Source organism: Thunnus thynnus, chromosome 6, assembly GCF_963924715.1.
Source record: "Thunnus thynnus chromosome 6, fThuThy2.1, whole genome shotgun sequence".
NCBI lineage: Eukaryota > Metazoa > Chordata > Actinopteri > Scombriformes > Scombridae > Thunnus > Thunnus thynnus.
The window spans coordinates 2662568-2677352 of NC_089522.1; the positions used below are offsets into that span (position 1 = coordinate 2662568).

Consider the following 14785-nt stretch of genomic DNA (forward strand, 5'->3'; position numbering starts at 1 on the left):
TGACTAACCGCCTGCCTGCAACCATTTTGGTTCAGTACATTTCTGCCAGCCTGCTGAAGGCAGTTTGTCCTCCAGGAGCTGCAGCTGACATACAGCTGCTTCTGTGGACAGATGCTGAATGCAGGTCGAGTGAGAAGCGGGAAGGCCACAGAGAGGTGGAGTGTGTGGATGGACTGGAGACTATTATTTTTCCCCGCTTGTGATATTATGTGAGAAGTGATGCATTGCTCTGGATTCTGCAATATTTCTCTTTTGGTCATTGCCTTGGCAATGCCTGTACATTCTTTTTTTTTTTTGGGGGGGGGGGGGGGGGGCTTCTGAAGGAGCATGAAGGGAGGGGTTTATTTTATTTGTTTGTTGTTTAGTTCAAATAATCCTTCTCCAGAATGACTGACTCTCCCTTCAACTAGTCTTCCAAACACCAGAGGAGATAAAAACAAGCTGAGCCATGAGGAGGATGTCTACAAATTTAAATTTTGTATTCTACATATGATATGTGCAGTAACCAGGATTACCACCTGATTTCAGTATTCTCATTATTCTAATGTCACTGACTGCCCACATATCATTTACCAACTTCACAGTCAATGCCAGAGACCAGTTATCTTCTGTCATAGCAACTCTTAGCCAGAATGTTAGCTGTTAGCTCAGTTATTATTCTCCAGCATACATTCTTGGTAGCTGCTGACATTTCGGCATCGTGTTTTTGCTTGTCTTTCACGCAGATTATGTTCTACAGTGGTTTACATTAACACAACTGAATAACATTTGAAGGCTGAAATTCTGCAGTGTCCCATATTGTAAGTTTTAGCCCACATGCTACAAGTCACACAAGCTACAAAAATGTTGTACTTCATTCTGAATGCATTTCTGCAGTATAAGTCACTATTCTCCAATTCCAATGGTTATCAGTGTGTGCGTGTTTATGTAAATGTTTAAAAATGTAGAAATTACTTTTTAAACTACATTGATAATTTAGATAATTAAGTTTGTAAAATTTATGTTTCTACGAGTGCTATTAGTTTAATTGTAATTTTTTGGCTTTCTGACAAGGTTTGCATTGATATAGATATATGCGCCTTGATTCTTAAATCTATATTAGACCAAGGAAATGATCATATTTCATCTTGCACAATTTGATAGAGCTGTTGTAAAGTTGTTTTTTGCTGTTAAAATATTACTTTTACATTTTGTAAAATATTCCTATTTGCCAAGACTTTGATAGGAAGATCGATACAGCTTTCATATCTGTGCAATAAATATGAAGCTAGTCAGCAGTGAGTTAGCTTTGTATAAATACTGGAAACAAGGGGAAATAGCATGCCTGCCTCTGCCTTAGGCTTCCAAAAGTGGCCTACCAACACCTCTTTATTTAATCCATTAAATAAAGGAGATATATATTTTACAGTGCTGGTAGGCAGGTTTTTTCCTCCAGACTAGCTGTTTCCAACTTTTATGCTAAGCTAAGCTAACCTGCTGGCTCTTGTTTCTTATTAACAGATAGAAATGAGGTAATGGTATCAATCTTCTCATTGAACTCTAACCAAGAAAGCGGCAAAAAAAGAAGATCTGAACCAGAACTTCATACAAGTGCATGAAAGCACCTTCTTGGGAGTCTGTTGAGTACGTGCAGTAACTGCATTAGCACACAAAGACAACATAACGATGACAAAACATGAAGAGCATGTTATTCACTATGGAGGTTACCAATTTCAAACAACTTGTGTCTATTCACTTTGATTTTTGTTGCATTTTTTAATGCTTTGTGACTTGAAGTAAATGGGTTAAAACATGGACGGCTTGATTAGTCCCTGTGGGTCCTCTTATACTGCGTGCTTTGTACTTCCATCAAATGAGGTATTTTGTTTTGACAACCTTTACCAGACTTGACCCAAATGTTCAGGAAAAGTAACACCTTTATCGGCAGAGAGCTTGCTGTTTAAAAAGAGAAGAAGAGATGCATTAATAAACAGTACAGAACAAGACACAGTAAATATTTATGACTGAAACATAATGAAAATATGATTTATTTGTCCAACATTAGTCAAAGGTCATTTACCTCAAACAATATGTATTCAAAATTATATACACATTTACATTACACTTGGACAAAATGGTAATTTCATCACTTAAAGATCATTTTGAATCTATGTCATGAATACATTTCAAAGTGTCAATATATACAAGACATAATTATGAGACATGTAGCATTACTCCGAGTAATGGAGCGACTGTAATCAGCGCCAAAAAACATGCTGCATGAGCTACGCTGACAGATGTAAAGGGATGTTGTGGAGTACTGGGAAAATATAGTCACGTATACCATTTGTTACCGATACTACCTTCAAAAAAAATACCAGGCCACGTTGGCAGCAGCTTGTCCAGCCTCTTCACCTTCCACCAGCAGAATCCACTTTAGCATAAAGAAAAATAGGTGGCGCTAAATGAAAGTATTCTTTTGTACAACGGTGCTGGTTCACAAGAGACCAATTCTTACCAAAAGAAAGTATATACAGATTTGTTTTTTTTTTCATGGATTGTTACATTTCCAATTTGAAATTGATTCAAGATGAGTCTTTGTGAACCTTCACCTTCATCTTAACATCTTTGTGCTATTGCATTTGATTTTACTCTTACTTACATGTTAATATAAAAGAATTTCCTACAGGAATAACTCAAACAAAAATGATTAAAGTACTCAAAATCCACTAACTAGAACAAGAACTGTCTGAACAGAAATAGAAGTACTAAACAGGTCACTGCTGAACGCCTGGAGCCAGTTAAACACAGATCAACAACAAAAAGAATCTTTTGTCTGATCCTTACCATGGAGTCAAGCAGGTTAAGGTGTTCAGAAAGCCACTCATCCCGCATGGTAGATCAACCATTACCTAGAAGAAACTGTCAACAAGGTTTAGCAGTAACATGTACTCAATCCACCAGTACACAAAAACACATGCACATTCAGCAATTCTTAGGTAATCTTAACAGTGTTCATCCACCCTCAAGAAGTTCAGTCTCAATATCTGAAAACAGATAAGTACTTGACCCTACATTTTGAGCGATGTGCTTGCACTCTCTGCACACTTAGTGCAGAACTCCACTGAGACATGGTTCTTGTCCACATGCAGACACACGCCACCAGATGTCTCCTTCTCCTCCACTTTCACACGCTTCCTCGGCAAGGCATAGTCATGGTCATTCGTGTTGGGCCCCTGGAAAAGCGAGGAAGATAATTTCATCCCATTCACACCACTCAGCCTGGACAAGAGCTGCGCTAACATGCTCTCATTTGCAAGCACAGCCCTCAGGTACCTGGTCTCATCTTCCAACTCTTCTACTCTTTTGGTCAGCTGAGAATTTTCCTGTTTGAGAATGTTGTTTTCCATTGACATGATGCCAACTTTCTTCTCCAGACTGTTGACATACTCTTTCTTCTTGAGACGATTCATTCTGGCAGCGATGGCGTTTTTGTTGATCATTTGGCTCGACTGGTTTTGTCGGTTCTTGATCTTCAAGTCTGACGACATTCTCTCTGGAGATGAGGCTGTTGAAGCTTCAATCCCGGAAGCTTGACACTTGGTACTGTACACACCAAGATCCGTCAACTCCATGTTGAAGAGAGGGGAGGTTGCATCTCTTTCAAGTGTCCATTTTAAGTCTTCAATTCCAAACAGGTCATCTAGCTCTATTCCAGCGGTGTCGATGTCATCGATTGGGAACCCCTCTGATCGACTTGTGAGATCTTCTACAGTTTCTACTGCGTCTACCACTTCAACCTCCAGGGACTGCACTTTGGAGTTGTTGACAGTATGGCCTCTGCTTCTAGTGATCATTGTGGTTTGTTTAATGGGACCACGGGGACGCTGTCCAGAAGATACAGAGTCCTCACCTGTGGAAACAGAAAAAATACGTTGTTAACATATAATGCTGCAGCAATTAACTCAATCTCCTCTAGAACATTACCACTGTGAAACAATCAGAAAATGACATTTTATTGATCTGATTCACCAGCTTTCTCACTACCAGCGCTGCCTCTCTGCATTCACTCTCTAGCTCACTTGACCACAGCAGCTCTCTCTCCCTCTCTTTTTCTCGTCTTTTTTTTTTTTCTTAAATGAGTCGGGAAGCCGGATGTCTCAGGCACGTTTTGAACAAGCACTGCAGTTCATCTGATCAACTTCAGCTCAACTCAAAATTATAGTCTTCAGATATTCGTGTGAGGTGTTAAAGGAGTGTCGGTAAATTGTAGCGTCTACCAATAGTCTGCATGAGAGATGTTTAGGGGAGGTGCACAACTCTCTCTAGGCATTGAAAAAACAACCCGTTCGAAACAGGCAAGTTTTGAACAAGCACATCAGTGTAGGGTATTGGAGAAATAAAATTTACTGAGCTTTGAAAATTTTAGATTTTCAAGTTTACGCCTAGTTTATAAAATTTTAAATGGTTTGTTCCCTCCACTATGTGACTTTGTGTTTCACTCACTCAGTAAGTTCAATAAACTCTTCCAGAATATCCTCTAAACGAGATTGTACCATGCCATTTCGTTACACTGCATCTGGGCAGTCAGCATTCTCTGTAAAAGCCACAACTCAGTGGAAGGTCCTACCTGATGATATGAAGAGCTGCAGTTCAATCAGCACATTTAAAACCAAATTTAAAAGTCTGCTGAAAGCTACTCAGCTCTATAACCACTACATTTTCTCTCATGGTCTTCTCATGAATGCAAATAATCTTGCTTTTAATTTGACAAGCTTACATTATTCATTTCTTGTTGACATTGTGGATGTATGTAGTGTGTTACTGTGTGTAACTTTGTATTTTGTATTATGTGTCCTGTGTGTTTTCATTAGGACCTGCCGAATGGGACTGCGGATGAAATTTAACTATAAGTTAACTCTAGCACAGTACAAATGGTAACATTTACGTTTAAACACTGTACATGGTCCCAATAAATAAATAAGACAAATTCAAAATACGGCCTTACTGACGTAACCGCCTCGCTTCAGCCAGGCCGCAACTTTATAGCTATAACACCAACGTTAACGTTACACAATACTTTCCAACACTTTACATTTTCCCTTGTCACACATATGCCTAAGTATACATCACTTTCTAATGTTTACAGTAATTTGCAATGTTAATAATACAATCTACAAAGAATGCCAATTGTCTTCTGTAATGGTACGTTAAGCGCCAAACGTTTATCTTACGTACCAAGGGCCCATTCATCTCATCACACTCGCATTAGCACCCAGCTGTTTAATGTTGGTAACTTAAATAAACAGTAATTCGAAAAGTTAGCATCTACACAAAAATGATACTGTCTGGCGTATTTAGTAGCAAGTTGTCTACCAGTTAAGCTACTTGACCGGCGAATATCCGTGAAGTTTTCGTTAGCTAGTAGCTAAGTGAAGCCCGTGAGGCGCTAACCAACATGACGCAGCATCTTTTAACAACGTCGCCTCTTAAACCAACAACTTACCGTCCAGTTTGAAAAAATGAATGCAGTGATAAAGTACTACGATACAGTCCTTCGATGTAGATGTGCTGGATATTGGACGCTTACAAAATTAACCGCGACCTGAAGACAAAAAAGGACGACAGCGTGGTCAACCAGCTAAAACGAAAACTTTTTTTGGATTTATTGGCAACCAGCTTACAGGCGCATTACCGCCACCTACTGGACTGGAGTGTGAGTCAGTAGAATAATGGAAACCAACATCGATGGGCCTTCACCACAGCTGACGCTCCCCCACTTCACTTCGTCACGGGGTGCACTCTGTCGTCACTCTCACAGCTGAATGAAGTTCCCTTCGTTAAGGTGTGGGGTATACATCATGGATGTATAATAAGAGCTCTTATTATACATCCATGGTATACATACAGTGGCAAGCTTTGGCACGATCGTCACTCTCTCCGGCGGAAACAGGAACTGTCATAACTTTTCGTCACAATGGTTTCCTATCATCTGTCGGGATCATGATTGACTGTATATAAATATTGATATACTTATAATAAATCTTTATATACAGTTAATGGTCGGGAGCAGCAACGGTTGCCATCATCCACCAGCTGTTGCAAGATGAGAGAAGGAGATCTTCCAGGAGGTGTAGACGTTTTTTTTTTAAATTATTATTGTTATTATTATTATAAAAATACATTTCTTGGGTAAAGACCACATCAGTACATTCCTTTTGTACAAGTGGGGATGAGCTATTTTATATATATTCAGACATGCCATTGAAAAGATCGATTTTTAAAGACCACTTGTTATGCTGCAATTCAAAAAAGTTTTCCTTCTAGCTTCACTACTCACGTCAAATATCCTGTCATTTGCTAAGTTTCACATGTAAATGGCAATACAATGGCACAGTAACACTGCAAGTACTACTGAAAGCCTGTTGTACATTAATGAAATGTATCTGTGGTAATTACATTTGTGTACAAATATTAATGAATGTTACCCCCCTGAAACAATAAATGTGTTTACCCTTTCCTTTATACGTTTGTAGTTAGAAGTATAGTTAGTTCATGCCACTAATTAGGATGTTCACAACCTCCTAGTCTCTGGAGATATGAAGGATACACAAAGGGAGTGTCAAACCTTTTTTTAATGTATTAATGTCCCATTGGAAATAAATGAAACAACTTACAGAAGTTCATGTCCAAACCAGTTATGTATGTATAAAAAATGACACTACTTTCAAACATATAGGTAGACTTCAACGCCACCCCACATCCACCCCCCAAAATAAATTAATTAATGTAATTAAATAAAACATTCACAACAAAAGCAACTCACATCTTCTCCACCATTTTTTCAAATTAGGACAAACATTTCTTGGTTTGTTTAATAATTTGTTGGTGTCTTCTTATATTCTCTTCAGGTCCTTCTATTTTTTCATCTCTTATACATGGTTGAAGTTTACTTAACTAAGTCTACTTATGTTTTAAAGTAGTGTCGTTTTTTATATGTATACATAGCTGGTTTGGACAGGAACTTGTGTAAGCCTGTATGCTTAAATAATGAAACACACAAAGTTTCTGTTCAATTGTCGATGTTTATATTAAGTATTTAAATAAAGGAGTATGTCCTGAATGGGATCTCTGATTTTGCCACAGTATCGAATCAGGTATTGAGAGCAGTGGATCTTCAGTGGTAATTCTAGTGTGGTGACATCACAAGTATATACTTTAAGTGTCATACAATTTACTGATTATTTACTCTGAGAAATTTTCTATTGCGCTTCTGGTTTGGTTGTGAGATACGCTGATTTTTGGGCACGTAAGATATGATGAATTTGAATGAATGTGATTCTGTTTTCATTCCAAAATGGTGTCAGCGCTACAGCGGCACCATGTAGCGGTGGTTGTCAAAAAAGAGTTGTGTCTCTTGTGCTTCTATAGGCCTACTCTTTGGCCCAATCCCAAAGTCACCAGTAAACCCTAAGCCCTGAACCCTCACAGACTTAAGTGATGTCACCTGGTAAGTGCTTGAGTGTGAGAGGCTGCAAGAGCTCAAAATGGTTTAAATAGGAATGAGACAGCAGTTTGCAACATATCACGTTACCTGACACCAAAACATGTTCTGTATGATTGTGGGTTTGGGACTTTTTATTCAATACTTTATCACCATATCAACATGACAGATTGGAATTTGTCTTAGTGAGCTCACTTAAAAATAGAAAAAGACAAAAATGGTAAAACCACTCACTCATGAAGCACATAATACATTAAAGTATAAATCAGACAGGTAATATCCAACCCATAAAATAATCATGTGCACGACAGTCAAATAAGGGACCGAGTGCCTGATTTGGACGTCTTCCAGGCTCTTGCCTTACAGAGTGGATGAGAAGTGATTGTCAAATAATCAAGCCCTAAGCCCTTGCAATTTCAGCGGGAACGAGCCTCACTTGCGTCTTTTCCTTCCCCTCTTCTCATTTCTCAGTTTGTACATCCTCGATTCCTTTCCTCGCCTCCTCTCCTCGCGTCTTAGTCCCTCCCACCTGAGATGTGAGCGGAGGAGGCGAGGAAGAGACAGGAGGAGAGAGGAGTCAAGGAAACAGACAAAATGAGACATCCTTGCTTCGGAGCCGTCATGTCAATTAAATATGACGTGCGGCAGAGCTGCATCATCTGTCCATTGTTGTGTTACAGCCTACCTATATATATATCCTTTATATATTTCATTGTGTGAAGTATATTCCAGCAGTGTTTCACGCCTCTTTCATATGTCACGGGTGCCGAAAAGACACAAAGGATACACCTGTGCATCCTCGCTCATAGCTCCTCTGGCAAGCCTCCTCTCTCCTGGCTCCTCTCTGCTCCAGATGCAATTTAGGAATTGAGGAGGAGGACGGAGAGAGGAGACGAGCTGAGGAGGCACAAAGTAGAGAAATGAGAAGAGCCCGAAGAAAGATCAAATAAAAGAATAGGGACGTACTGGGCCTGTGATCTATACCCTACACCTTAATGAAGGGAACTTCATTCAGCTGTGAGTGTGACTACAAACAGAGTGCACTCCGTGGGCTCTGCTCGTTTCTCTATTTTGTGCCTCCTCGTCTCCTCTCTCCTCCGTCCTCCTGCCTGTGACCCGGTAATTGATCTCAGCACGCAATGTTTAAGGATGTCCCAATTCCTAAATTGCATGTGGAGGAGAGAGGAGCAAGGAGGAGGAGGCTTGCCGGAGGAGCTATGAGCAAGGATGCACAGGTGTATCCTTTGCGGAATATGTGTGTGTGTGTGTGTGTTAAATAAAAAATAACAATGTATGATATCATACATCTTTGTCACATTATGACACGTTGTGATTTGTGATTTAAAAGTAAATATACAAGTTGTCATGAAAACTGTTCTGCTCATCTGACAGAGATCATAAAGTACAGAGATAGACTATATCAAAACAATGGACAGATGATGCAGCTGTGCTGCACTTCATATTTAATTGACGTTGCTTTAAAATGACGTCTCCGAAGCAAGGATGTCTCATTTTGTTAAATGTCTCTTCTTCGCCTCCTCCGCTCGCATCTCAGGTTGGAGGGACTAAGACGCGAGGAAAGGAGTCGAGGATGTACAAACTGAGAAATGGGAAGAGGGGCGTGACGAAGTGGGCGTGGGGAGGGTCAACTTTGGAAAATGAAGTTCTTCTTCTTCTTCTTCTTCTTCTTTTGGTTTTATGGCAGGGTGCAACCATTGCTTATAAAATGTATACCGCCAACTACTGTACTGGAGTATGTAGTAGGAGATACTATCATGGATGTATTATAAGAGCTCTTATAATAATCCATGAATATTATCCCTGGACTATAAAAGCCTATAAATAAAAGCCTCACTGCCGTTTGCTTAATGAACTACATTTCAAAATAATGCAGCCAGTCAGTACAAAAACATGACCCAACAGTTTATCAGCTGTTATGTGCCATTTTCAACAAGAACATACAAATCAGAAGCTTCATAAAGCATTTATGTTGTTTTATTATTATTATATGTGCAAGATACAGGTGTTTATATTTTTCAGGTCATTGTGTAAATATGCAATTAATCTTTCCTGTTAAATTGTTCTTTAGTTTTGTATCTTTTATTTTGTCTACATGCTGCTTAGTCAGTTGGGTCTCCCTTGAAAGAGTTATTGACTATGTATAACAGACAACCCTATTAAAACACAAAGGTTTACATATACTATGTGTGACGATTGTCGTGTTTTTTTAACATTCATAAGAACTCTTAATTCTGGATCACAAGATATGTTTCTTCAGAAATATGCAAAACAAGCTGTAACAGAGCAAATATAGTTGGTTTGTGTTTTTTGAATGTACTGCTGCTTTCAGTCTGAATGCCCTTGTGAACAGAGTGCCTATCCTGCAATTAGCCAGTCTCCACATTATTGGACGTCCTTTCCAAACCATTATTTCTCTTACCCAGCTGCAACATGGGATTAACCATCACATTCCTTCAGTGAGAAAGGGTTTTATTGAATACAAGTGCATACAAGAAAATGTGTTACACAAAACCACCTCCTGCTGTTGTCATTACAACAATATCTCCCTTAGAGGGGTTACAACTGAAAGGCATCTACTCCAAAACCCTTCATAGAGACTGACAACTGTGTTAACAATGAAAGGTGCAATAAAAAAACACTGTGCTTTTAATACACCATCATGATGAATGAACCATATCCCAGATCTACCTCCTATTCTTGCCTTACAATAAAAGATCGTTTCACTTTTTGCCACATATTGAAAATACTGCAGACAACATAAAACATGGAGATTCAATATCAATGAATCTGCTGATTATTTTCTCAATTCACTGATTTATCATTTTGTCTATAAAATGTCAAAAAATTCCAAAGATTTTACATTTACAATGACATCAGAGCTTATGCAATTAGATGATTGATTAGTTGAAAGGAAATTAATCTGAAACTCTTTTAACAGTCAGTTCTTCGTTTCATTTATTAATCAAAAATGTCTTAGTCTTTAGTTTCAGCTTCTTAAATCTGCGAATCTGATGCTTTTCTGTATCACGTATGATAGTAAGCTGAAAGTCTCGGGAAGTTTCAGGAAATTAAAATTGGCATTTTTCAGTATTTTCTGACATCTTATAGAAATATCAATTATCCAGGAAATAATAAGCAGATTGATAACCAAATAATAATTATTAGCTGCAAAACAGAGAAAAACAACAATTTGTTTTATCCAACAATGTGCATTTAACAACAAGCTATCCAGTACTGACGTTAATGTATTTTGAACAGTTTGTTTCCTTTTTCCCCCAACTGTCAAAACCACAGAGAGCACAAGAAGCTACAGGCTTATATTTCACAGCATTACAACATGACTCAGAAAAGTTGCAGTCCAGATTTCAACTTGCTGACATCACTGTGGTTCCAAAGGAGACCGTCAGTTGTTCTCAATGGTGCCGAGGCTCCTGGGATGTTGTGTGGTGCGATGCTCTCCAACTCCACTGGCTGGTCAAAGACAGTCATTGTTGAGTAGTTGCCCACCATGAGGCACGAAGGGTCATCTGACTGTCCGGGGACTTTACCAAGAGGATAATTCTTCCATAAAACTTTATCAACACACACCTGCCACGGAGAACCTCTGAGCAACTTCTCTTTTTCAGCCTGTACATCTGACCATTTGTACTCCTGGGAGGACTTGCCCCTTGCAAATTCAGCCAGAGATGAATGGCTGTGGCACCTTGAACGCTGCAGCTTCTCATGCAAACTCTCCAGTGTGTATATTGGCTGTTGCTTCTGCTCTGGGAATGGATCACATTCTGAGTGTGCCGTCTGTGTGTAGATGGAGCAGAGCTGGAGCAGCCTCTGTTGAGTCTCCTGAGGAAGAGGATGCTCCATGTCATCCAGGATTAGCTGGAGCAGGTGAGGCGTGCCGATACAGGGAGCATCCAGACATGCAGAAAGCAGCTGCTGCCACCTCAGCTGGATGCGGTTCACAAAAATCCTGTCCTTCACTCTGGCTTTCCTCTGTGCCTTTGTTTCAAAATGATATTCAAATTTGTTGCTGTTGCTGAGGATGATTTCTGAAATCCAAGCAGAAATGTAGAAAGCCCTGTGATTATTCTGCTCTTTGGAGAGAAGCTTCAGTTCAACAAAGAGCTTCTCTAGAAGGAGGTGAATAAAGGATGGCGAATTGAGCATCTTCAGGAGGGGAAGCCAAAAACGCAGGAATGTCTGAGGGAGTCTGGGACTGGCGTTGTCAGAGGTGTCACAGCCTAATGTTTCCAGTTGTTCAACAGTAGGAATGAGAAATCCATCTTCCAACAGCACATCAACCAGCAAATCACTTGATTCCACAGAAAACTGCTTGATCTCACCAAGTATCCAGCTCATTTCTGCAAAGGGGGCTGGCCACAAGCTCTTCTCTTTGTCTCCGGGAAGCCTGTCAAAAGCCTTGAATTTTTCATTTTCAAAAGATATCAGAAGTTCCCGTGCATTCTTGTAGGCTTCCATTTCTTTTTGCCTTGCAATGACCTCATCCTCTTGCCGTTTTAGGTCAATCTCTTCATCCTCTCCATCCGACTGTGATTCCCAGTCCTCATTAGGCCCTCCTCCCAACTGTCTAGACCAGTACTCCTGCTGGAGCCACTCCAGAACCACCTTACATCCCTTTCTACACCATTTCAAGGTAGGGAGCTTCCGGTGTGTGAAATCATGCCTCAGGTCTACAACCCACTCTGGGATGTTCAAGTTCCCAGCCAGCCGCCGCAGTGGTCGAGCAACTTTCCCCTGCTGACGTTCAGTGATCAGGTTGACAAACCTCACCAGGGCCGTTCCATACAGCAGAACCAGGTCAGCTCCGGCCAGCTCTCCTGACCTGTCCAGCACCTGGCACCTCACCAGGTCCGCTGTGCAGTCCACTGCCACAGGTGTGCTGCTGGCATACCTGCCTTTCCAAGCTGATATCCTCTGCAGTGCATACCTCTGTAAGCCGGAGTCCTGGGAGTAAAGATACTCCAGCATCTGATCCCACTCAGCTTTGTTGACCCATGCTACCACATGGCGCTTCTTCTCCGAGCTTTTTTTCTTCATTTTAACAGAGGAGGAGGAGTACGGTAGACTTACGGTGACACTTTCTACATATAAAGAGCTTCAGTACCGAGAAACTGGTGTCCTCTGACAGTCACTCTCCTCAATATAGTACAAAATAGCTTTATACTGCAATGCGAAGCTCCCGATTGTATCGCATCCCGGAATTGACCCCTTCTTCGGCTTCTTTTTCTTCTTCCTCTTGTGCATTTCCGGCAGGCTAGCTGCCTTGAGGCGCATTACTGCCTCCCGCAGGTCGGGATGAGGTTGCAGTTTGGGTCTAAACGGCAATAGTAAAATGACTCGCTCATTGCACAAACCAAACTACCTTTGCTGCTATTTTACGACTTTTATATTTTTGTGTACTTGTGTGTATTTATATAATTCCTTTACTTATGTTTCCGTAACTTTCTTTGTATATTTTTAGGAATCTTATATTTTAGTAGTTAAATTGCTTAAATCTTTTAATCTACAAGTGCACTGTTTTTGGTCCGGGAAAAACGGAATTTCATTTCAATGTATGCGAGTACTGAAAAAGGCAATAAAGTCATTTTGAATCTTGAATGAATGTCTATTTTCAAAGGACTGCCTCCACAGTTTTGACTGCCTGTGGGATTAAGATTAAGAAGGCTGATCATTGTGAAATGACTTTCTTTCTTTCTTTCTTTCTTTCTTTCTCTCTTGAAATACACAATACATACAAATAACAGACAAATACAGGAAAACCATTACAACAACCAAACAGTTGAACAAATCCATAAAGGACATCGAACAACATTAAAGGCACGGATCAAAAAAATAGAATCATATAAAAGAAAATATGTAAATAAATAAAGATTCCAAGTTCAACATATTTAGTAGTTGCCTTGACTTTTTCGTATCGATGATTTTTTTTGTCTGATCGCTTATTTAATTTTGGGGTAGGGAGTTGTAACAGTTTATTTGTTTACTTTAAAGAAACTGACACATATAATTCAGATGTATTATTTATTTATTTATTTTCAAGGGGTAACTCGGGTCTACATTCCAGCATAGTGGGTGGTAGTAATACATCTTAACGTCAGAAAAACAACAACATCAATGGTGATATATTGTACAAGACAATCATATCTGTAAATGATTATGAGTGTATGGCATATGGGACAGTAGCTTCCTCTATCCTAAATAATCTGGATGAGGTGCAGGCTAAAGCACTTAGAGTATGTTGTGGGGCTTTTAGAACAACACCTCGTGTATGCTCTTCTGGTAAATGTTTGTTGGGGGAGTACTGGGAACTTTAGAGAAGGGGTGGGAAAGTAAGGAGGGGAGTTTAGTAAATTCCATGGGAGAGGGAGCAAGGGAAGCGTTGATGGTGTGCCGGCCACCTGTTCCATATGGCTTTTGCCATATTAGATGCAATCAAGAAGAAGGATGCTGAAAGAAAAAAATGGACAGATCATATATAGATTCACACTATTCTTTTGCAGCTTGATTACTGCCAGATAATATGGGCAAATTCCACAAAAAAAGATATAAGCAAACCTCAGCTAGTACAGAACAAGCCTTACTCTCCAGTGTCCATACAACACTAATAGTAGCATGCACTCCCGTCTCAACTGGCTAAAGGTTGGAGACAGGCTGAACACTGCGCTTCTTTTCTCAACATGGAGTACAGTTAATTAAAACACAATTTATAGTCATATACATATGCCATGAGACAGGCAACAGAAGGCCGGTTTTCACTTCCCAAGGCAAACACTAATTTCCTTAACTGCACATATAGAGCAATGAAAACATGGAATTCTTTACCACTGTTACTGACTAAACTAACACAGAAATCAATATTTAAAAAGCAAATAAGGAGACACCTAGGAACAACATATTTGTAGGATGCTATGCATATGCTGATTTGTAGTTTTTGCTGTGTAAGTTCTACTCATATATATTAACATTATTCTCTGATAACTGTCTTTTGTATGCCATTTGTGTTGACTGTAATGTTTTATGTATATTTTTAAATGTGGACCCCAAAAGAGGGTGGTCATTTCTGTCTGTGCTTTATTTAGGGGGCATTTTGTTCATGAATGCATCATCTCAGTGCTTACATTCTCTGGACTTTGTATATCATGAAGCACTATGAGCTGTAAGGCCCTCACTCATCACTGCACACTGGGTATTCAGGTTGGTTGGCCCTCTTTGATTTCTTGAAGACTCCTTCATTGGCATTATTTTATTTATGAAGCCATTTTT

General features: G+C 39.7%; 2 protein-coding genes across 3 annotated transcripts; both read right to left on the minus strand.

Annotated features, from left to right (window-relative positions):
- Window positions 1-301: 301 nt before the first annotated feature.
- crebzf (CREB/ATF bZIP transcription factor) lies at window positions 302-5677 on the minus strand. Of its 2 annotated transcripts, XM_067591283.1 has the most exons (4): window positions 5486-5677; window positions 3055-3892; window positions 2827-2901; window positions 302-2413 (listed from the first exon to the last, which is right to left on the minus strand). In XM_067591283.1, the coding sequence occupies exons 2-3, from the start codon at window positions 3834-3836 to the stop codon at window positions 2892-2894; spliced, it is 792 nt and encodes a 263-aa protein (XP_067447384.1). In that variant the 5' UTR covers window positions 3837-3892; window positions 5486-5677; the 3' UTR covers window positions 302-2413; window positions 2827-2891. The 2 variants fall into 2 exon arrangements, with proteins under 2 accessions (XP_067447384.1, XP_067447385.1); XM_067591284.1 differs by having other exon boundaries at window positions 2827-3892.
- A 5094-nt stretch (window positions 5678-10771) lies between these two features.
- Window positions 10772-12750, minus strand: las1l (LAS1 like ribosome biogenesis factor). The gene has a single exon (XM_067591285.1). The coding sequence runs from the start codon at window positions 12557-12559 to the stop codon at window positions 10847-10849; it is 1713 nt and encodes a 570-aa protein (XP_067447386.1). The 5' UTR covers window positions 12560-12750; the 3' UTR covers window positions 10772-10846.
- Between the last annotated feature and the right edge of the window lie 2035 nt (window positions 12751-14785).